Source organism: Indicator indicator, chromosome 19 (assembly GCF_027791375.1).
Source record: "Indicator indicator isolate 239-I01 chromosome 19, UM_Iind_1.1, whole genome shotgun sequence".
In the NCBI taxonomy this organism is placed as follows: Eukaryota; Metazoa; Chordata; class Aves; order Piciformes; family Indicatoridae; genus Indicator; species Indicator indicator.
This window is the reverse complement of record NC_072028.1, coordinates 3260217-3285093: the sequence shown is the minus strand read 5'-3', so window position 1 is coordinate 3285093 and position 24877 is coordinate 3260217. Positions and strand designations below refer to the sequence as shown.

The 24877-nt window shown below is 40.0% G+C and overlaps 1 protein-coding gene across 1 annotated transcript in view; it reads right to left on the bottom strand.

Annotated features, from left to right (window-relative positions):
- Positions 1-24877, bottom strand: part of ADAMTS18 (ADAM metallopeptidase with thrombospondin type 1 motif 18) — a 75672-nt gene that overhangs the window by 37495 nt on the left and 13300 nt on the right. Inside the window, exons 4-9 of the mRNA XM_054389619.1 lie at positions 10909-11191; positions 6878-7077; positions 5823-5906; positions 4865-5024; positions 4140-4245; positions 385-522 (exon numbers count right to left, since the gene is read on the bottom strand). Coding sequence (XP_054245594.1) covers positions 385-522; positions 4140-4245; positions 4865-5024; positions 5823-5906; positions 6878-7077; positions 10909-11191 — 971 coding nt within the window. The remainder of the gene's footprint in view (positions 1-384; positions 523-4139; positions 4246-4864; positions 5025-5822; positions 5907-6877; positions 7078-10908; positions 11192-24877) is intronic.

Genomic DNA, 24877 nt, shown 5'->3' with positions numbered 1-24877 from the left:
ACTGATGTTAATTTACATTTGGTAATGACTTTGGTACCACTGTGTCTGCCCTCTTTTGTGTTCACTTCCTACTCATTCCCTAATAAGCCTAGCTGCTGACAGGAATGCCTGGGAAAGAACGATATGCCTGTCATTACTGCAGGATATTCATGGAGGGTGCCATTCATGCTTTCAGAGGGAGGCAGGACAACACCACTCACACACCCCCCACCACCTATAGGCGTCGTGAGCCTGAGTGTGTGGGCTCAGAGAGGACATCAGCTTGAGCATGTTTTAAAAGAGGAGAATTTCACACTTAAGTATTTTTTATGTCTGTTCAACAGCTCAAGCCCAGTTACCGAAGACACACTCCCTGGCAGCAGCCCAGACTTACATCTGACCTACCTGAGGAATTTGTTGAGATACTGCCTGCTGCATACGGACCAAGAAAACACTCCATTGTTTCCTGTGAGTGTGGGAGACATAATATTACCCTCAGCTTTTCTACAAGGATTTCCTTCTCCATCATGAATCATACCAAAGCTGAAAAGAGAAACAGGCATGAGAGTGAAAATCTACCTTATTCAGAAGCAAGACAAAATTTGGGGCAGAAGAAACACCTTCTGTGTAACAGCTCTATGCTTTCATTCCAAAGGGACAACATATGCAAAATACAGATGACTATTAGGATGAAACAAGCTCCAATTACTAGCATTCAGATGTTATCGTTCATCATATACTTGCCTGATGAGAAAAAGCTAGGCAAGTTTCAAGAAAGACCCATAGTGGTGATGCACAGGAGCTCTGCAGTGTGAGCTAATGACAAGACACTCGCATGTAAGTACCAGAGCTGCAGGTTGTGCCAGAAGCTTTACAGTTTAACCATTGCTCTTTCCTGCAGGAGAAATGTTTTGTGGTGAGATGGATGGAAGTGAATCTTATGTTCAGTCACACTTGCACTTGCCTATAAATCTATCAGTTTAAAACATGCACACAGTCTGAGCCTTTCTTTGCCTAGTGATAATGTCTGTTACAATAAATGGTGTGGAGATCAGAAGGCAGGGAAGTATCTGTGTCACACAGCTATAAGAGGAAGGAAGAACCACATGGCTCCATTCAACAGCAAAGGGAGTGGGACTGAATGAATAGAATACAAAGAACACAAAGTACAAAAATAATTATTTTTCTAATCTTGGCCACTAACTTGCTACATTATCTCAGGCAAATCACTTTCTTTCCCTCACCTTTGTTACTACCTTGTCACTTACTTTGTCTAGCCAGAAACCCTCTTAGTGGGAATACTGCCTCTTACTGCCTCGGACTGTAGCATCATGAGGCCCTGCTCTCACTAGGAGAGATATTAGGATAATATAAAGAATAATAACCAATAAAAAACCCCACATTAAAAGTGATAAATTATGTGGCACTTATGGATATAATAGGGCTAATTTTCAAGTTTTTTTCATTTCACTGTTTTATATTTACCCACTGTACACTACATCTGTGAATTTCAATGTGTTTTGAATATAAATTTCATCATCTGTTACTTCAGGGTTGAAGTACACTGCTGATTCTTTGCCTGCAATCTGTGCACGTGCAGAGATTATCTCATTTACTGGACTCGATCCTCGACTACCATAAATCACTGCAGGCTCATCAGTTACTGCATGCGGTGCCTCCTGCTGAGGCTCCAAACTTGCTAAAATATATGGCTCCTGCTGTAAGTGGACAAAGAAAGTCCCAGCTGAGTTAGTATTTTAGAATCCTTTATGAAAGTTAACTGCGTTCACATCCATTGCAGCCAAAGAATCCACAGTTCATACCCCCACTGACAAAACAGGCCCTGAACGCCTGAAGGAACTGTTAAGCTTTCAGGTAAAAACACAAACTACTTAAAACAAGCCATAAAAATGCATGCCATATGAAGCTACTCAGAGTGTGACACAGTATCATCCTCCTGTGAAATCTCAAGGTTAATATATTCACAGGGAACTTCAGTACCTCCAAAAATGTCACACGTTTTTCCTCTTCTAGGAATCTCTAGATCACAAAAATATTCTGTTGTCTTACATCACATACCAGGGTGGTCTCACGAACATGAACAAATTATAATGAAGACATTCTGAATCTGATGCACTTTTTTCCAGGAGATAAGATGTGAAGGGCCCTGAACACCACACTTATGAGGAATGACTGAGAGAACTGGGGCTGTTTAGTCTTCAGAAGAGGCTGAGGGGAGACCTCATCACCCTCTACAGCTATCTCAGAGGAAACTGGAGAGAGGTGGGGTCAGTCTCTTCTCACATGCAACAAGTGACAGAATAAGATAAGGCCTCAAGATGTGCCAGGGGAGGTTTAGGTTGGTTATTAGGACCAATTTCTTCACAGAAGGGGTTTTCAGGCATTGGAACAGGCTGCCCAGGGAGGTGGTGGATTCACTATCCCTGGAGGTATTTAAAAGATGGGGAGATGTGGTACTGAGAGTTATGGTTCAATGGTAGTGGATTAGTAGCAGTGATGGAATTGTGAGCTCTAGGCTAGCTGGACTTGATGACTCAAAGGTCTCTTCCAACCTCAATAGTTCTATGAATCTATGACTCTAAGATGCAATTTATCATACTGGAGTATGGAAGTCCAACTAAGAAAGGCAGAATAATATGAGAATCAAAGGCAATGATGAAAAAGGGGGAAAAAAAAAACAAACAACAAAAAAACATTCACACATTTCCAACCAGAATCTCTCAAAGCAAATTAAAAAATAAAGAGGAAGGAGGACATAAAGAGACTATAGGGGAAAATTCTTGAAAAAAAGCTCTGGGGCTGATTCTCTCCTACTTCTGACTGAAGGGCACTGAAACTGTACTGAGGCCAGTGAAACTGCATTAGTGTGAGAGAACCAAACAATATCTATTTTACATATTTGGTCCCATTGAAAGCATTGCCACAATTCCCACAGGCTTCACCGGTAGCTGGAACATTCTTTAATTCCTTGTTTCCCTTCAGATGTACAGAAACCTGTGAAAGGGTCACTCATGTAGACATGAGGTCATAGTATATACTGTAGAGCATATTTGTACAATGAAAACTAAATAGTCCTGATTCAGTCATGCAGAATTGGAAGGATTCATGCCTTGACTAAACAGCAGAATACAGTACCACTGCTTTTCAGGGATATTCTGTGCAGTAATGCTTTATCTAACCCTTGATTCCAGGTTTGTACTGCATAGAGAAACAATGCCTCTCTACTGCCAGTGCTGAGACAGACTCCAGCTTGAGCTGTGTTAAAACTAGAAATCAAAACCAAGCAAAAAGTTGTGAGAAGGCAATTCAAAATGAATCCAACAATTCAGAGAACAGCTGAAGCTCCATGGAAGATTATTACTGATCTTGTTTCAGACACAGAAGGTTCTTAGGAAAACAACAGTCTTATTACCACAAAAATCAAATGGAAATCCAATGGGTATAGATACAGAAAGAGGCCACCAGAGTCTTTTTAGCCAAATTACACATTACACGCAGAGAGAACAACGAAAGACAGGGTGAATGGAATTAATGTCTCCCAGATCCTATGAAACACCAAGCTTTCTGGGAAAAGGGATTTCCAACAGACTCAGAGAGATCACACCTCCATACTGTGTACTGCAATGTGGAACAGCCACACCAATAGTAGAAGCAATTTGTCCACCAGAGCATGGCAATAGTGTGGGAAGCTTGTAGAATGTTTTTGTCAGCTTTTACTGTTTGTTCTGATGATTACCTGGAGTACAGGAAATGTCAAAAAAAAAAAAAAACCCAAACGAAAACTAAAAGGAAGCAGCCTGGGCAGCTGAGTCTCCATTTAATGCTAAAGGAAACACCTCTGAGTGGAGAGTCTTGACTTTCTTTGGTCTAAAATTGCCTGTAGCTTTCCTATCAAATTAGAAACAGGTATCTGTATCAGAAAAAGGTCTCTCTGCCTACAGCAGCAAAATTGGTCAAAATACCACAGTGGTTATTTTTATGATTGTTGAAGAGATGACATTTAACAAGGCCAATGCCTTAGCTCAATGCTCTATATTCTAATCAATATATACCTCTCTAGAAATCATCCATACTTCAGCAACTGATGCTGTATTTCCATTCACTTACATCTTTATTTATAGAAGGAGCATGGGACTTACTTGTGCCCAGATTCATGAGCAATTGTAAAAGCCAGTCCAAGGCCTGTATCTTCATTAATGGTGCAGCTACGGTATTTGCTGCACATGCCACTGATAGGTGCAAATCCTGAAGGAAGGAAGCAGTAGAACAGTTTGTTCCTCTCCAGAATTCCACATACATATCATTTGCAGTGCTCCTAATAAGACAGTCTGTTGTGGTTTATGAAGATGGTTCTTTGCTTCATCAGGTTTGTCACAGAGGAATCACAGGAGACCGTTATTTGACAATAAAGGGACTCCTGTATGAGACGCATAAATCAAACCTAACCTCCCAAAAAACATTTTACTTAGAAAGACTGTTCTCCCCACCTCATGCAAAATTTGTGAGGAATCCTATTTGAAAAGGGCAAGTAGACAAAAAAAGGGAAAAAAAATTAATCAGAATGGCAAGTAGTCAAAAAAAAAGAAAAAGAAAATGATCAGAGTGGCTCAAAAATATTCTCAACATCAAAAATATTCCTTGACAAGGTGACAGCCCCAAAGGATATCTTCAGATAGCTTATTGTGCCATTTTTCATGGGGCAATGACACTCTTTTTTTCTTCAAGGTATCTTAAACTCTGTAAAAATGATCCTGTCCTTCTCTCTTCAAGAAGGCTAACACTGTGCAAAAATGGACCTTTTAACTTTAAAACATTTCAGTCTGTATGAATCAAGAGTTTATCAGAATGTGTTTTCAGACCATACCTAAAGTATCACAGGGCTCATTTTTCCAAGAGCAGATATCAAAACCCGTAAGCAGGATGGCATGGTCGTGGCGCTTTCCATTCTTCCCAACCAGAGCAGATTGCCATTGACAAAAGCTGTTCAGTGACTGGTCTGCATGGTGGTTAATCAGCAATCCACTCTGTAGGTATTTACAGACACAGAAATAAGGTGCTTCCATCAGTACTTGAGAAAGGTGGTTGAAGGAATAAGAGTTGGCCAGGGAAAAGGGAATTACTTTTTCATATTTGTCCTACATAAACTTTTGTACTCCCACGTTAACTGCCTGTGATGGCTGATTCAGCTGATGAGTGAAACTATTACAGCTGTAAAATAAAACTCCCTCTCTCTGCAGACATAGCCAAAGTCAGTGGTTGGAATTACAGTGTACAAACAAATTTGATTCCTGATAAAGCTGAACACTAAACCATTTTCAATGTTTGGAAATTTCTGTGGAGGAAAAGCGTTATCCAAGTAGATCACCCATCACAAATTTGGTCAAAACAGATTTTGTCTTCTTTTGTCTCAGCACCCTTGCCAAAAGAATTGGCTCCACTCCCACCTTTTGTTACAGCTATCTTCAGTGTGGGACTTTCTGACTTCTTCCTCCTTCAGATCATCACATCCTGGAAAGCCCTGCTCAAAATCTACTTATTTAGATACTTCTTAAGTGGATTTCTCATCCAGCCATATCTCTTACAAAAAACGAAAGATGGAAATTAAGTTTTTCTTACTGGAAGCATTTCAAGGTTTTTAAAGACTGTTTCTATGAAATGAAGATTTTAGTATCAAAACCCGAGAAGCAGTGTGATTTTTATCTCCTTCTCCAGCTTTATGTCTTAAGAAACACCTAATGAAAGCTCATGCACATAATGTGGGGACACCCAGTGCTCCCCCCCTGTGAACAGTAGCGCCACACACAAATTCTGACACAACTTACAGGCTCTTGTTCCAAAAGAAGAAGGCTCACAACGATAATGTTTATATCACTTCCAATTGTTCCATCTTTAAACAGGCTGGAGACCTGCAACAATTATTGAAGAGGAAATATCAGCTATCCTTTTTTTTTTTTAAATAGACTAAACATATGTATTGAGTTACTGCATTTGGCTTCAATTTTCACTACAAATTAATGGAGTTATATACCTTGTAGGATTAATCCAAAAGAGCTTAACCCAGAAAAATTATGTCCCACTATACTCACTCAAAAACCTAGAAAACCTTCTACAGATTTTAAATAGGCTTTGTTCTGTCTTGGCTTTCTTAAGATCAAGTGTAATCAAGTTAAAAGTTCAAGTTTTGTAGTATAAAATCAAAGAGCAGAGCCACAAAGGAAAACAGATTTCTCGTTAAATTACATTCTTTTTCTCCAATCATTTTTGTTTCAAGGACATCAGACCAAACAGACTAAACTTGATCATACCAAATGAAAAGAAAGTTTCAAGTTCACAGATTCACAGATTGCATTGCATTGGAAGGGACCCTCAAAGGTCATCTTGTCCAATCTCCCTGCAGTGAGCAGGGACACCTGCATGCAGCTAGATCAGGTTCTTTTTTGTACTACTAAAGAAGTATTTTTAAATTGAACATTTTTACTATTCTCCAATTTTATTTTTTACCCTGCAGTTCTGTTGCCAGAGTTGTGATAACCTTGGGATGGTTTTTTAAAGAATGTTTTGAAGTAACACATTAGATGAAGTTTGAAGAAAAGTTGTGTAAGGTGCCCCTGCTTTTTGCTGGTATCAGTCTGCCTATGTGAAAGGCAAAATACTGGAACAGGCTGCCCAGAGAGGTTGCAGTCTCCTTCTCTGGAGACATTGAAAACCCGCCTGGACGTGTTGCTGTGTGACTTCCTCTAGGTGATCCTGCCCTGGCAGGGGGGTTGGACTGGATAATCTTTCGAGGTCCCTTCCAACCCTTAATGTTCTGTGATTCTGTGATACTCTGACACAACATTCCACAGGGAAACCATAGTTCAGCTACACCACATCTTACCATATTCATAACTGTTAAAATGTATGTTGTTACATTTTCCTTGCCATGTTTCTCCAACATTTTTTTATCTGCCACAACAAGAGTTTCAACATTTAGGCTCCCGTTTTTCTGAATTTTAGCAGATGATCTTTTGAACCTTGCAGAAGTCCCATATTCATCTGAGAGAATGTATGTCTCTTCTGTGGGTGGCTTAGGTGCATCTTAAAAGAAATAAAACTCAGTTTTGGAAAAGGTTCAGATCACCCATGAGCAGTTTCATCAGAAAATGAAGTATCACAGGTTTAGAGCCTTAGATTATTTTTACAGCATGTGATTTAATACTTATGGCTAAGTTCTTGTATATTTATTAAAAAGGACCTGATTCATTCCTAAGGGAAGGATGGCTACAGGGAGAGAAGGAAATGGGAGAACCACAGTCATATGCAATAAGCAGTTTAAAAATAAGGAATTAATCTAATAAAATAGTAGCATCTGTGGCAAAAAAAAAAACAACAAAAACAACAAAACTCCACCACACAGAGAATTGTTAACAGAATATCTGCAGTTTTCCTGTCCTTTTTGATAACTTCCTGAGACGTTTGGCATGTGCTATTTACATAGCAGTTGGTAAAAAAGTGCTTTCCACAACAGATGTCCACCATCAGTACATAAAGCACACACCACAAGTAAGATTCCTGCCAGCCTGCTCTTGTGATTGACATGAGCCTTCTACACGAATCTGCCACTGTGATTATTCCTGCTGGGAATATATTTATTTAGGATAGAAAATGTCAGGCAACAGCAAGGAGGGCTTGACAACAGGATATGCACATCCAGCCCACACTTCCCAAGGCCAGGGTGTGCTTTTTTCCTCTCTACTTGTGTAGCATAGTCAATGGCACAGGCAGACAAAGGTCTCTATTTCTTCAGAGAGACAGCAAATAGGTAATCTGTGTCCTACATCCTGTAATGCTGCTTCTGCATACACCTACACTGCCTCTGCACCAAGAATTAACTGGAAGGCCACTTCACCATACTGTTTGGATAACAATAGGAGGATTTTTTGACGTAGGGTGTAACATGACATTGATTGAGGCAGCCTCAGGTAATTAAAAAAAATCCTGCATGTGCCTCATCAGAATGTTACTCCAGCAACAGAGCTAAAATAGACACTACTTTCTTCCATGCCAAACTGGGAAATCCAGAACTCCATAGAATGCACAACAGCGGTCTGCTTTCCAGAACTAGGTCACACTGAACTATATTTAACATTGCAAGTGGCTCTGCTAGTAGATGTTAAAATGCACCACTCATTATAAACAATTGTGCTTTACAAGCTCAAAGAACTTTTCTCTTCTGGAAGCACATCAAGACATGAAGACATGCTTCACACAAGAGTGCAGCATTCAGTCCAAGGCACACCAGTTTCCGTGTACTATTTTAAAGGCAATACAACTTTAAGGCATTTGACTCATAAATCCATGAGCAGTGGAGTTTTGCTCTTGAATTAACTTCACTGCTACAAGTAAAACCTAAGCAGCAGCAGTATTTCAAGCATGAGTTACTAACTACAGTCCAGTTAATTCTCATGATCTAAAAACATTTTGAATGTAAAGAAGAGTTTGAAAGATGATTAGCTGGCTTCACTAGGTGCTCACAAATTGCCAGCATATGAAACTTTACAAAATGGTGAGTGGAACAAGCTACTTTTATGACACTAAAAGTGGCAGTGTGCTCTTCCCTCTTCTGTTCAGCAAGTCTGGATTCATTCTTAGGTTAGGATAAATCAGCCTTGCCTTCCTTAAGGCAAGGCTTCCTTAAGACTGCCTTCCTTAAGACTGCATTCTCAATGCCTTTGTTCATTCAATCTGGCATTTTCTGTTCCAAGTGACCAGACTGGACTTTGAAAATTTCAAACTGCTATGACTCCTGATGTCAGAACAAGAACAGTAATACAATGTAAAACCTGAAAATTTAAAAAGAGAAAAAAGAAGGAAAAAAGAAAGAAAGATAATAATAACAAAAATAAAGACACAACTTTTAAAAAGAAGTCAGGAAGAGCACAAAAGAAGTCCCAAACACTCCTAGAAGGGGTGCTGCCTTTACTGATGTATTTTCTTCTACATCCTGTATTTGCCCCATCTCAGTTAAACAATCACATATGGTTTTATTTGTAGAGCCAGTGAACATGAGACCAACTTATTGTATAGATTAACCACGTCTGGGTGTGGAAATGGGTGGTTATTTCTTAGAACTCTTATTTCCTTTCTCTCAGAAGGTTATAGGCATGTACTGCATGAAGTGAAAGACTGCAAGATGCGAAGAGAGTTCTGTGTTTAAGACAATTACATGCAATCTTGCTTAATTGGATCCTAACAGAGCATGTGACACTGAGTTCCTAAGCAGTGATGGGTAAATCACTTACACTAAACTCACCACAGTTGGATGTTAATCGCATGTTCTTCATTTAACATAAACCCAGCTTGAATACTCAGCTAAGAACTCATAGCTGTAACTGAAATTACTGAATATATAGACATATACACAACAACAGAAGCATATACTCTGAGAAGTATTTTAAAGAAAAACTCAGTTTATCCATTTGGTACCCAGAAGCAATTGCAATTTTTGACCTCTCCTGTGTCTGCAAGTCCCATTTATAAAGCAGGAATAATTATATCTTCTCACATGGAAGGAGGTTATGAAAATACAGTGTTCAAAATGCAGTCATTTATTATAAGGATAAGCACCATGGAAAAGCTCAACAGGACATGAATAATTGTGAACTTGGACAAGCAGCCACAGGGGTTACAGTAAATAAGGCACAAGACCACAGTGGACAATGCAAATAAAATAAACCACTGTGCAGCAGATGAGCTAACCGAGCACCATCACCCTCTGCCCTGAAGCAGGCAGCAGGAAAACCAGGCTCGAGGGAAAGGGAGTATGTATGAGGTAGTTTTGAACTGCATCAGAGTGCACGTTTACAGGCTGACTCACAGCAGCATCTGAGGTCTTGACTTCAAATCTAGGGAGCAGGATTTTTGAAGCAATGAATTTTTAGTAAGCAATTTTCAGGCCTCAGACAGGCCTCAGTCTCAGCCTGGCACCTTTTCACAAGCTCACAGATTACACTGGGTTGGAAGGGACCACCAAAGGTCATCTTGTCCAACCCCCCTGCAGTCAGCAGGGACACCTTTAACTACAGGAGGGCTGCCCACGACGACATCAAGTCTGATTTTGAATGTCTCCAGGGACAGGGTTTCAACCATATTCCTTGACAGTCTGTTCCAGTATTTCACCACTCTCACTGTAAAGAACTTCATTGTGATGTCCAGCCTAAATCTACCCTGCTCCAGTTTCAAACCATTGTTCCTTGTCTCAGTGCTACAAGCCCCTCTAAACAGTCCTTCCCCAGCCTTCCTGCAGATCCCCTTCAGATATTGAAATGTAGCTATAAAGCCTCCCCAGAACCTTCTCTCCAGGCTGAACAGCCCCAATTCTTTCAGCCTCTTTTCAAAGAAGAGGTGCTCCAGCCCTCTGATCATCTTTGTGGCCCTCCTCTGGATCTGGGGGTCCCAGAGAAGGACACATTACTCCAGGTGAGTTCTCACCAGAGCAGAGTAGGGTGGCAGAATCACCTCTCTCGACCTGCTGGCTAAGACTTCTTTTGATGCAGCCCAGGATCCCATTGGCCTTCTGGGCTGCAAGTGCACATTGTTGGCTTATGGCCAGCTTCTCATCCACCAGTACCCTCAAGTCCCTTTCTGCAGAATTGCTTACTGAAAGCCATGTCAATGTCAAGAAAATCAGACAAAGGATCTTTTAATCTAGGTAGAGATTAAACAAACTAACCAGTTATTCTGATGGCTTAATAAAACAGGTAAGGGTATCAATTTAAAAGGAAAAAAACCCCAGTTCCTCATATCTATTTCAATTTAGAAATGTATGATTTAAACTGATTATGTCTCCATCACAAAGGTGACTATGAATCACACCTCAGTTTCTAAGAGCCACTACCTCAAAGAAGGAGAGAAAGTTTCCTTACATACATTTCTTGCGCCGTCCACAAAAATGTTGCTTTTGAAACCTTCCATGCTGGTAACCATTCGCTTGAGCATGATACTTGTGGGAAGTGTGAATTCTGTGATGAGCAAAAGGAAAGTGTTTGGAATTGGCCTGCACAGAGTAGCGGTGCACCTTCTCTTCGGCAGTTCGTTTATACAACACATGGGGATGGTGTCCAGCAGGAGATGTGTAGTTGTGCTCCTGTGCTAGCTGCTGAGGTAATGGAGATATAAGGAACTCGATCTTCCGTGTCCTTATCAAACCTGACTAAAAAAAGAAACAGCACCACAAATTAGAGAAAAGACTGTCAAGGTTCACAGCTGGACCATGATGGCTCTTAAAGTGATCTCCTTTCAACACTTAGGTAATTAAAATGTTTTCCTCTGAATTTGATTCACTCAAGATACAATCTTTGTAGCTTTCCCAGTTAAAGTGCACCTTGTTCTCCTTTGGAGATGACCAGGTTTCGCATTTGGAAGCATGAAAACCAAGGATGTTGAGGGACTGGCAGGACCTTCACACAGTACCATGAAAAGTTTCATATGCAATAGTAGTCCATTCTTCACAGTACAGATTTGTTTGTGCACAGCATATATGTCCCATAAAAAGACTTTGTATGCTTTTGGAAAATGCAACTCCTAATAAATTCATACATTAATGAACCAAAATATTCAATAAACCAAAATATTCAGGTCTTTTGCAGAACAAGGTATTATCAGATGGAAGTCCTGGACTTATGGTGACTCTAAGCAGAAATGCAAGCACATTATAATACAGCAGCACAAAGTAGAAGTATCTGGGTATTTTAGTGCTATCATTCAGTAACCAACTCCCTGCAATTTGATCATCATAAATGCAGTTTAAAATTTATGCCTTCCTACAGAAGAAAGCTGATCAGTGAAAGCAAATATCTGATTGTTTTCCTTCTTGGATCTCTGAAAGACAGAAGTAAGTATGGGAAAACTGCACCGTAGTTTTCACATAGTATCTGTGCATAAAACTGCACATGTGATGAAGTGTTTCCAGGACCAGGGCCAGGGAAATGTGGGTGGCACTGAGGAAGTATTTCCATGCAGCTCATTAATCAGTTATGATTTTATTTCATTTCTTGGTTTTGTAAAACATGTTGTAATAAACACTCTTTTTTTACCAAGTCAAAACCCAAGAAGTTTCATCAGGTAATTCTATTACATTATATACATAATACTAGATACAGATTTTTGGTTTGGATCAGTGAGGCTCTACCATGTGCCAACATCCTCCTGCCAAAACTGACATCCCACAAGGACTACATATCTCCTATGCTTCAGAAAAGTATGTGCAGACAAACAAATGTCAATTGCAAACCATCTTACCCAACATCTGAAGTCCTCCCAGACCATGATTCCACTTATTAGACATGTATCACCTATTCCCTTTTGAAATGGATGTTTTTGTTTAGCCTAACCTCCTAGGACCAGAATCTCAAGAGCATCAGAAGGAGAGCAGTTCAAAGGCATTGTATTTCTTAAGGATTTGTGCAATTTTCTGCACTTTCAGAACTGTTTCTCATGGAGAAAACTCAACAGAAAACCAAAAGCAAGTGATAATAGGAAGTTACATATGAAATCTCCACACCTTTAACTGTTTCCTAAACTAATGCTCAGATTAAGTCTATTGAGCTGAAAAGATGATCAGAGATACTCAGGTCCTCAACAACCTATAATCATACACTACCCCCTTTTCAGGGACATTCACTTTTGACTTTCCAAATCAAAGACACTCCCCACTATGAGCATCTTTCACAGGAGCCCAAAACTAGCACTCAGAAAATGATACTTGTGATCTTAATTTTGACAATAGGAGAGAGTCTATATTATGAACTGGGAGGGTCTAATTGCTTCCTGGGGGGAAAAAAAAAAGATGAAAACAAACATAGCTGATACTCTGATTAACAGTTTACCCCCTCTCCTTTCCTCAACATGAATTCATCATTATGTATTTCAGCCTGTATCTACTTAACATTCTAAACGAAGGTTAAAATTGCCTCTGTCAATAAGAGACAGGCTTCAAATAACTGACAAGAATTTAACTTGCCTGCTCACTGCCATAAGTTGGCACATTTCAAATGTCAGATCACATTTGGTCATGACAAAGTACTTTCCAGTAGAGAAAAAGACTAATATTTTAATCCTCACGATGTGTGTCATCACACAATTTAAAAGTGGTTCTGAGGGGTAATCTTTATTTACTAGAATGCACTGATAACTAAGGACTGATAAATGATTTTTTTTCAGTTGAAAACCAGAAATGTAATGAATCTGTTTTTTATTTCCCCATTTTAAAGATTTCCACATCTGAAATTATTCCTGTAGGAATCATTTTGTAAATGATTCAAACCATATGGAACAAAGGGTTTTCTACATTTTCCTGTAAGAAACTGTCCCTGATGTACTCCAAGCTTCAGGCCCAAATGTAGTTTCTATATTTAACATTAAAAGGGACGATTGAGAAAAAAAGGCAAACTGAATTTTCTGCAACCTGCACTGCATGTACATTGCTGCGCCTTTGCATAGGCTGGAGGTGACTGAGTGCCTTACAAATGTATTCACTTTATTTTTTTTTTCCCCAGCAGAAATGACCCTAAATCTCTACTAAGACTTCTTTCCTTTGGGTTTTACATCAGACACATCCTCCAAATTGAAAAATGTTGTGTGAGTGAGAGATACCTTCTTTTTGATAACATCTAGTTTTATGAATTTGTCAAGAAGAAAGGGGAAGTGCCACAGAGCAATCTGGACACTCATTCAATCACAGACCATTTTCCATTTCTGCTACATATTGGATGGTTTCAAGGATTCTTATTCAAATAAGCTCTTTGGGAATTCCAAAGTAATGATGAGAATGCTGGCCTGGCTTCTGACAGAGATGCAGTGCCCTGCATCCTGCAAAGGGGCAGCTGGGTAATACCTGCCAGATACTTCTCTTGCAGATTCTTGGATGTTAGCCTGAGGTAAAGCAGTGGCCTGTGACTATGGCCATGTTGGCTGGGAAATGCCAGGGCACAGAGGCAGGATACCAACACAGACTCATCTTTTCCAACTTTACACTGCCAAGGAATTTCAGTTCCTTGAAGTCCAGGCTTACATAGAATCATATAATAGTCTGGGTTGGAAGGAACCTCCAAAGGTCCAACCTGCTCTGCAGTCAGCAGGGGCATTTTGGCTTGTCTGTACTCCCAGGCAGTGTAAGTGTTAAAAAAACAAAACCAAAAAAAAGCACAAACACCCCACAACAACTCTTAGGCTTTTTTTTCTACAAGTATCAGAAAGCTCTCTCTAATTGTGAGTTAGACGCAGTATGTCTATCCAAATCAAATACTTCAGTAGATGAACAAGTACTGTCAAAATTCTCAGGGCAATGTCAGTGTTAGTTTCCCTATTGCCAGCACAGCTTTAAACCTGTGTGTGGTTTTCCTTCAATCAGAATTTAGTGATATATTTCCATTAACTTTGATGGGTTTGGGACCCAACAAGGAGAGGGGCAGATAGGTCAAAACTCACATTTTTACTTCAGATTCTCTGCAATTATAACACTATGAGAGGAAGCAGGATGACAAAATCTTAACATTCTTACCAAGTCTAGACAACACAGCATGAAAAAGCCCAGGGATTCCTGTCTATTCCCTTTCTCTCCCACTGTGGCTATCACTAATAATAGCAGTAATTGTGAGAATATGGTGGGAAGGAAAACCCAAGAGATTGCTCAGCTGGAATTTGCTGTTCTCTTGTTCTTCCCTCACAACAGATATTTGCTGTCCTTCTGCAAGGGATATTCTCTTCCATTGGAAAGTAAATGGAAAGACATGCATTGATCTGTGTAGTCAGCAAATAATTCTGAATCAATAAATTAGAGGAACCGGCAGTTTGTTTGCAGAAAAGTTGAGAAGAAATGCAAAGGCAACATTCCTTCCACTTGCTATTTGTTATGAAAAGTTTGTTTAGCTCTGGGCTAAAGGAATTTTCAGATCCAATCCCTCTTTGTGAAATTCCTCAGTATCAGGGTGTTATCACCAAGGTAAGGCACTTGTTCTGTTTTCATGGTGTTTTTCAAAAGGAGAAAGTCTCAAAGTGAAATTTGGACAGGGGAGATTATAATAAAATATCTGCTTCAAGAATTCTTGTAATTAGATTATAAACTAAACAATAAGGAGAAGTTTTTAAACCACTGAAACCTGCTCTTAGCTATACCAAACCAGGTAAATCTTCCACTGACTTTAGACCCACATGAAATGGTTTTGAGAGTCACATACAAACATAGCTGTTTCTCATAGGTCTCATTGGCCTCTAACTGAAACAGCACAAAAGCTACTTCTGTTTGCCTCTTCCTCTGTCCTTAGAGTGAAGCCTTTGGCATCTTACCAGCCTGTAAACCTAATTCATTTTTTTAGTTTCAGCATTTCCAAAAAACAGACTTTCCATAAAAAAACCCAAAATCAACCAAACAACAACAAAACAAAAAAATCCCACAGAACTGACAGTGAGCAAAACACTTTGAGAACTTCTGTTTCTTGCCTATAATTTAACAAAGCTAAGTTAGAAACAGACAAACTCTTGCTCTAAACTAAAAGAGCCTCATGGCTGTGGATTATCTGTTTGTATACAAGGCATTTTCTTTAGATATTAATTAAATTAAAGGCAACAAGTTGGCCACATGCATATTAAAACTACAGGAGTTTCAGAAACGATGCAAATAATGAGGTAAGAAGCATAATGCAATGAAACTGAGAGCTAAAACATATGAATAAAGGAACAGTAGTGTCTCTGCTAAACATTACTTAATACCAACTGACACAAAGTTAAATTACAGTTTGTACAAAGGCAGGAAAATGTCAGCAAAATAAAGCTCTAAAAAGGTCTGCATGTATTGTCTAAGGAATACTACTTATATCCAGAATGTTTTATTCAGTATTATGAGCATACACCTAAAAATAGGTGTTAAAAAATCCACTGTCTTAACTGAGAACAGCCAAACCAACGTCGAAAGAAATGAACAGTCTATACCATTAGGTGAGTGTGCATGTATTCAAGATGAAAAATCTCTCAGAAGGAAGAGTTAAATGGTGTTTCACACCCATTACAATAGTTCCAAATAGTCATGCAAAATTCTAAAAGACTTGACAAAAGGCCAGCTGAAATTGGCATAAAGCTTTCCACAGACTTCAGTGGACATTGATCCAAGACTTCTGCCCAGCTGCTAAAAAACACAACTCCTTGATTCAAGCACATCTTAACAACAGTTACAGCATGTAAAGTACAGAAACATAAAGTACAGTTCTTTGTTCTACTTAAAGTGTAAATTAAGTATTTTCTCAACATATAAAAAATGAGAAGAACCTAAGGACCATGGTTGCTAGTTATTTAAAATTAGCTGAGGTCAAAGATGCCATATCTAGTATTCACACCCCAGTGGTGTTGGGACCATCTCATATCACAGCACACTGGAGTCTTCTTATTCACTTCGCAGTGGAAACTCATGAAAAGCTCTTGGCTACAGTTCATTTTAATCAAACTCTTCTTTTCTACCCTGATGCTCTGCTAAGTCTCCAGCACTTTGGTACCAGAAAGGAAACACAGAAGACTGATCTCTGCCACCAAAGAATTCTCTTGCTGGAGGAGACTCCCCTAGACCAGATGTCCTGTCTGTGGGTTTTGTCCATCAGTCTGCTTCCCATACTGAGCATCTTGGAATAATAATGAGTGTCTTGGAAGCAGAAAGAAGGTAGGAGATCCAGAGAACAGGAACATATTTACACAACTTAGAGATACCTTGCAATAGCTGAAAGTTTAGCTGAAAGTTGCCTCCAGAATTGGAGTTTTCAAATACCAAAACACCGCACCATGTGCTAGAAGAGGTCTCCTCATAACTCCTGTACCTCTGCTCAGATTCCACCACAGACTGATGATGAGATGAGGTCCTTCCCTCAGGTTTTATAGGCAGATAATGGCAATCCCTTTACAGAGTACAGAAATGAGTTTCCTGTTTGTGATCAGCCCTCCATTCATTCTGCACATCCTCCCAAGGCAGCTGGTAGCAACCATCTCAAACTAGAAACAACTTAGCTGTTTAGAGACTAGGTTATTAGCTCAAGCACTGCACAACATTTGTGTCTACATGGTATTTTGCAACATCTAGTTCATAGCCAGCAGCTTGGAGAACAGCAGATCTGTTTCAAATGCATACTCATAGAAACCCATGTGGAGATGGCAGTCTCCTGTGTATACACCAGCAGCCTGATACAAAATCCTGTCAAGACAGCAAGAAAAATGCCAGCTGTTTAGAACGAGGTTGGGGTCATGCTTTGAAAATGACGAAGAGATTCAGTTTTCTCATACATGCCAAGCAATCCCAGGAAGAATAAAGTCCTGTTAAATCTGCCAACATTCGTCTTAGACAAAGCAAGGCTATTCAGTGAATACTAGGACCAGGCTGTTCATAGCAATCCTGCATCGTGTAAGCAGTCTAAATAAATTATTGTCTCTTTAGAGAATGTGTAATGAAGTAGACTCACCTCTTGGGATGGGTTAAGTTGGTATTCTGAAAAATATGTGAGACTATAATCTTACTACAGTCATAAGCAAAACTACTTCCAAGAATTATAGCCAGCAGCATAGTACAGCCTGACCTGGAATCGCAGACACCCAATATCTCTAACTGACTTTTTGAGAGATGGGTTATTGAGCACCTCTCAGGTTAGGGTCAAAATGTCAGTGCTCTGGAAAATATAATCAAAATGAGCAAATTAAGATGTGAAATTAGGTAGAAAAAAAAATGACAAGGAAGATATCTGGCAATGCAGAAAGAAGGAGCCGGATTGCAGAGCGTGTTGCTGAGGTGAAAGATATCTTTACCCTTGGGAAGCATCATGAGCAAACAGCCAAACCAAGGGCAGTAAATCATGCAATTAAAGAAATCCATTCCCTCTTTGCTTTGACCTACAGCCCCTTTTCTGGGTGGTAAATACAAAGGGGACAGCAGCAGCTAACTGAGCTGAGGCACATTTTTCCCTTGTACAGTGTCTGTCCCCTCAGAAGGGCACTTGACACAGATGCACCCAGGGTGCTGAAGCACTAGGTAAATTAGAACAAGCTTCTGAGCCACAGTGACAGGGATACCATCCATGATTCTTCCAAAAAAAGTGAAAAGCCTGGATTCTAAACCCACACATAGGTTGTTAAATAAGTGAGTGATTTTTAGAGAGTGTTAAGCACCCAGGAGCTTCCTTTGAGCTGAACATCATCTCTGCAATCATTTCCAAAGTGGGTTTATACCAATTTGGGAAAGAAAACATTCTGGGAAACTGGTGAGAATAGACTCTCATGAGGTTTCCAATAATACACATGTATTATTGAAGTCAGAAATCCCACGAGTAAAACTCAGAGTATGTTCATTTTTGATCCTATCCCAAACCAGGCAGCACAAAGGCATGCGAACACACCAAGAAAAAGAGAATTGCAGTGAACTAAACTTTTCCCTAGCTTTTATGTTTGCCAAGCAAATTCATCCATCCTTCAGAAAAAGTATCAAGTCTGTACATGGGCAGTTACTGGCAACTACTCTGAGTCAGAGAAATATAAATGTAATGTTTTATTGGACTGGGTCCTTGGCTGATGAGAATAACCTCAGTAGACCTTTACTGATTTTCACCAGACTGGAGTACCTGGCTCTGCACCACAGCAAATGTTTAGGTTAAGTTAATGTTTAGGTTAAGTTCATACACACTAAAACACACACTTTTATCATGGAAAAAAACAGCAGAATTACTGTTTGTCTATTATGACTTCAGAATGGTATAGCAGATCACATTTTTTCTTTAGATTCTAAGTGACTCCAAAAAATAACTCCATTTATTCTTTTTTCTAACATAATATAGATTTCTTGCAAAGGTAGAGTGTTAAAGAGTTCTTAACAGTATAGCACATCTAAGGATGTGACAGAAGGAGGGTATGATGTTTAAATTGCCAGTCTGAGTTAGTCATGAAAGACAACTCAGTTTGGCTGCTCAAAAGAAGTGCCATGCAGAACATTCAGCAATTATTCCAACAAGGTAACAAAATTGCATGTCTTTAATTATTTCTATATGAACAAAGCCAGTGTTATCTCTGAATGGTGCTTTTGTGTTTCTGCAGTTGACTGAACTTGTTTAAAACATCTTCATGCAACCCTCTGTCAACATATGGCAAATACGGAAATATTCTTGTTTGTTCCTCCACTTAAGGTAATTGAACCAGGCCCTGGTATTTCAAAGTGTTAAATCGGGATTTATTGCAGAGTAATGAGATATTCTAGAAGTAACTCGAATTTGATTGCTTTGCCACAGATTAAATACTTGCTTGTCAGTACAGGAGCTCTTTCATTTCTCATGCTTTGGGTTTTTTTAAATACAGAAGTAGGCACGATAAATGAACAGGAGAAAAATACTAATGTAAACTACAGCATTATAACACTAAGTAGACACTAATAATATTTAAGTTAAGTGTCAGAGGTTTACCAAGTTGCACTCAAGATCACTTCATTCATGATCCCATCAGTACGGTTCTTTGGCTGGCTATAATGGCTCTGGAAAGCAACTAGCTAAAACCAGCAGCTTGAATGGAGGCTTGGTAGCTGTACAAGCACTTGGCTATGGCCTGTTTAAGCAAACCCCTGTAAGCCCAAGATAAAATCCAGATATGGCATTGGTTATGCCAGTTCTGAAATCCTTCACAATGCTAACAGGAAACAGCAGGATTGTTTGATGAATGCTTTTCTGCTTCACTTTTCCTAAAAAGAGGCTGCCCTCTCTTTGTCATCTGCTGTCATACAGTTGATTAGGTACTGATGGTACGTCAAGAACACAACTGACATCAGGAGGTGGCTTTTTCAGTCTCCTAATCCCATGTATCTGAGTGCACAGCCTAAGAGAATCCTTGAAGTGCGAGCAGAGATGTGCCTTTGAGAAATTTTGAAGCGTCAGCCCTGTCACAGAATGGCTTAGGTTGGAAGGGACCTCAGAGATCATCTACTCCAACCTCCCAGCCAGACTTGGCTGCACAAGGCCTCACTCTGCGTAACAGCACAAAATAAAAGCACCATTTATGCTTCTCTTAAACGTGACTTCAAGATGCCTGGATCTTTAACAGACCTCTGGACAGGGCAGAATTTCACCCTCAAGTTGGTTTGCTACAAATTATTCACGTTCCTTGAAGGATTAGGTGCAATGAAAATGTTCTGGCAAGACTTTCCTCCTCCTTTGTGTACAGCTAATCAATTTTCTGTGGATGGAATTCAGATGCACTAATATTCTAGGGAAAGTGCATACCTTCTTAATGTATCTTCTGCTCCTGTTGCTGTGATAAAGGCAAAAGCAGTTAAGATTAGGGGGAAAAAAAGAAGATACAAAAAAAATTGATGATGATGACAGATAACTAAAATCAGGACTTGGAAATTCTTTTCCATAGGTACTTAGCATTAACAGATGTTTACTTGAGTGTTTCTGATCAGGAACATTCCTCCCTATCAGACAAGCAGCTCCAAACATTAAAGGTCATGAATCAGGTCTTTCAGGAAACAACGCCATGAATTATAAGATTGTTAAAGATAATGTCAAAGTGCTTTGGTGTTTTATTTTCTTTCTGATTTGAACTATTTTTAACCAAGTTTTAAGAGTTCTTATTAGCCTTTATGATCACAGGTACTAGAATCAAATCTGGGATTTTTCAGTGAAAATGCCTGTTTTTCTGTGCTGATGGGACTTTGGCAGCTGGACCTTTCCAAAGATTTCATATCATGAGTGAGAGTGGCAGGCAAGCCTGAAAGACTCCCTCTTCCTTACAAGATATCCTGCTGAAGTTGTACCCAGTAGAGAGACACTTACCCAACACATTTGGACACTGTATAGGGCTAGCTAATGGTAAACCCTTCAGTCTGTTTGGAGGTCTTGGCTTCATGACTTATATTGACTGCATCAAAGCCCCAAAGCAAATGCTTCAATACCCATACCCACTTTTCTCCAGAAAACATCCTCCAGATGAAAGCTTCAGCCTGGCAGAGCTGATGCAAATGAATTTGAGGGGGCAGAAGATCTGAGCCTGTCTGACCTGGGATAATTTGCATTCAAACAAAATAAATCCAGCTCAATTCCCATAGCAATTTGACTTTGCTATGAATAGCTCAGGCAGCTCCAATAACGAGGAGCTCGGGTTACATCTGATTGCCAGCTGTATTGCTTACTAAGAAGTTAGGTCAGTGGTTCCCAACCTTTTAATTTTCCTTGTTGGAATATACATTGCTACGGATTAGTTACATGAGAGAGTGGTTGCAAGGAACTCTGCAGGGAGTAAAGTATCAGCTTTGCTGATATTCCACATACACAGACATATACATATGTTGAAATATCTATGTGGGAAGGAAAAAAGGGAGGGGAACAGAAGAGTTTAGGCCATTAAGGGAATGAAAAACAAGAAGCAAAGATGGCCCAAGAGTGAGAATGTCAGGCTGGTGCCCAGGTTATCTGGATTAAACTCCTGTTTCTTCAGCGGTTGAGTTTCAATGTTGCTTATTTCTCAGTTTTATAGGCAGAATTTTGTCAGCGACCCAGTAAATGCTCAAAAGAGACTTGTGAAGGCTCACATTTGACTCCAGTTGGGTTTCTCTATTAAAACTCCTCCACCTTCCAGCCAAAACCTTCAGGATGTCACTCAGTAGCTTGGACTGAGATGCAGTGACCAGATGCACTAAGAACAGGTCAGAGCACAGCTAGATATGTGCAGGGTTCCATGCTGGCAAGTGTCCCACACAGAGACACAGCCTTCAAACATGGTTCTGCCCAAGATCCGTCCCTTGGCACATCACTGGATGACCCCACTCACAGAAACAACAACATTACATGGTAGGTGACCCTCAAATGTGCAGTCACATTCATGGCAGTCTGAGGTTTGTCCATAATGAAGAAATCCCTTCCTATAATGCTCTCCATTTTTCACATTTATAAAGTGTGATCACTTGGTACCACTGGGAAAGGAGAAGCAGGAAAGACTACATTTAATCTTCTTTTGCTGCAATCACCTTTCAAACAGGACAGACACCTAGGTGTGCCTGAATCACATTTTGTCCCCAAGAACTGGCAAGTAAAACCTGGAGTGCAACTCATACTATTAAATCTGACATACAGGGCAGCAGTACCCCAAAGATCCACTCAGTTACTGTCAGTTTTTCAGACTATTAAGAAACATCTACAATAGCAACTCCCATAAGGTTTGGATAACCACACAAACCAAACATCTTTAGCAACCAGACCTTAGTTTATGATGGGCTTTTGAACAAGAAGCGAGTTATTTGACAAGACTAAAAGTAGCAAATGACAGCTATAGTCAACATCATGAAAAAGCTTCATTTACAGCCATGAAACCTGCCTTCATGATATGATACTGCCAAGTATAGCTGGGCCTAAAGAGTCTTTGCTTTCACAAAACCACAGAGTTAACCAGGTTGGAAAAGACCTTCAAGATCATCTAGTCCAACCTATTCTACTTGCAGCCAAACACTAGCCATCAGCAGTGCTCAGATGTACTGCACTAGTCCTTGTCCTGCCTTAAAACTCTGCACATTCATCCACAATCCTCTCCCCCATAAATTAGCCCCCGAGTTTGCCCCATGCCACACCACGGCCAGCATCTGCTCTCCGTAGAATTCAGGCCTAAATTGAGAGAGTTGTTGCACATCTTGGCTACTCTGGTATCTTGAGCCCTTACTCAGAAACAAGGATAGGCTTGGTATTCTGTGAAGTGCTGCATGACTCTAAGGAGTACTGTCAAAGCACACTAGCTCCCATAAACAAGAGGGTTTATAGGCAAGAACTAGAAAAGTGAACATGGAAAGTAAAAATTGTGATCTTCTCATGCTGAGTATCTCTGAAGCTCCATGTCACTTGCACAGCCACCGATTTATCATTTTCAGATTCTTACTTCTCTGCTAGAAATATCCTCAAGCCCCTGTCCCTCATATTAGTGCATCCCTGACTCTTCCCCAATACAAACAGGCCGCTCAGTTGCCACTAAAGGTGCATTGCTTCACCAAAGACTCCTGGGGTGAAGGCAGCCAAGCCCTATTTGTGCCTACACATTTTCTTAGGTGTTTCCAGGAGTTAAAGTGCAATCCTGACACATCTCTGCAAATTTGCCCAGCTTAATGTTTCATGACTAAAGATGTGGCTGTTCATGCAATCCATCTGGATCATCAGTCATTTACTCCACCTTTTCTTCTTTCTAGGTGGTAATGTAAACAGAGGAAAAGCCAGAAGGAACTCTTGTTGTGAAACATTTCCTCTCTTCACAGCATGTTACACTACATACTCCTCCCACAGCATAAAACCAGCCGCGTTAATGTGCTGTGGAAGTGAATTAGTCACCATAGGGAACTTAAACATTTTGAAAGTATACCATATAATCAGGAAAAGCCCACCCTCTTTATCTGTCAGGAGCAAGGAAACCAAAGCTTTGTAATTTTAAACTGCCCATCAGTTGTTACGAATCAATCAAACATCTTGCTGTGGAGAGCCAGCATGCACAGGAATGCTGGTAAGGTAAGGGAGGGTTTAAACTACACTCCCCATCCTGTTGGAATAGTTTCAGCCATTGCCTTGTGCAACCTTAAGGAAACACCGATATCTTAACAGGTCACAATGGACCCTGAATTTCAGTGTCCATTGTAAAATCAAGATTACAAGATTGGCTCCAGTTCAGTGCACTGCTTTAGATACATATGTACAGATCTATAAATTTATCCTCCTTTTTACTGTCAAGTAAAATGCAAGAAGTCAGGTCCACAGGCTAAGCTGTCATGAAAGGAATGTGACATATCCATGGAGGTATCTTGGGCACTATTCAAAGAATCACACAGAATGGTAGGGATTGGAAGTGACCTCTGAAGATCACCTAGTCCAACCCTGCTGACAAGGCAGGCTCACCTAATAAAGGTCACACAGGAACACATCCAGGAGGATTTGAAGGTCTCCAGAGATGGAGACTTCACCACCTCTCTGGTCATCTTGTTCCAGTGCTCCATCACCCTTAAATTAAAAAAGTTCCCCCTGATGTTTAGACAGAACTTCCAACGTTCGAATTTGTGCCTGTTATCCCTTGTCCTGTGTGATGGTTTGAAACTGTCTTTTTAATTTTTCCTTGCAAAGTTCAAAACAGAAAAAGTGAAAGAGTGTAAACAAGTCACTATTGGGTGTAAGACAGTGAAAGTGAGACATCCTGTCACTGAGCACCACTTTAAAAAGACTGGTCCCATCCTCCTGACATCCACCTTTTACGTATTTGTAAGTAGGGAGAGGAAGAGTCGGAAACAGCTACCCCAATGTCAGAATGTTTCACATCTTCTGTTAAACCTAACAGAAGTAGGGCTGTGGAGGTAGAGCGACCTTTGCTACACACCAATGCTAGCTGGCAGAAGACAGACCTCCATTCTGGGCAAATAACATTTCCTTCTGTTTTGTTTCTCACATTAGAGCCTGTCCCTGACTTTCCCAAACTGTAATCTTTAAAATTGCTAAATAAATCATGTGAACAGCCACAACAAAAAAATACACAATTCCCTCAGCCCTCAAACTATTTCCAGCTAATTTGGTGTTGTGGTGTTACTCTGAGCAGCAAAAGCTAGGTTTCAAGAAATGCTTGGAAAATTACAACAAAAACAAACTCCTCATGGCACTATAACCCAATAGCTGAAAACCTGTAAATAGAATTGGTGCAATACTCACAGGTCAATCCCAAAGTCTGGCACATTTTTGTTTCCAGCCTCCATTGTCTATGGTAAACTATTGCCTCTCTTTCTGATTCAGGTTCTATTCCAAACTGTCCTTCAACTGATACTTCATCTGTCACACAGACTGGTAGAGAAGCAAACCTTTGTCACCATACCATTAGTCTG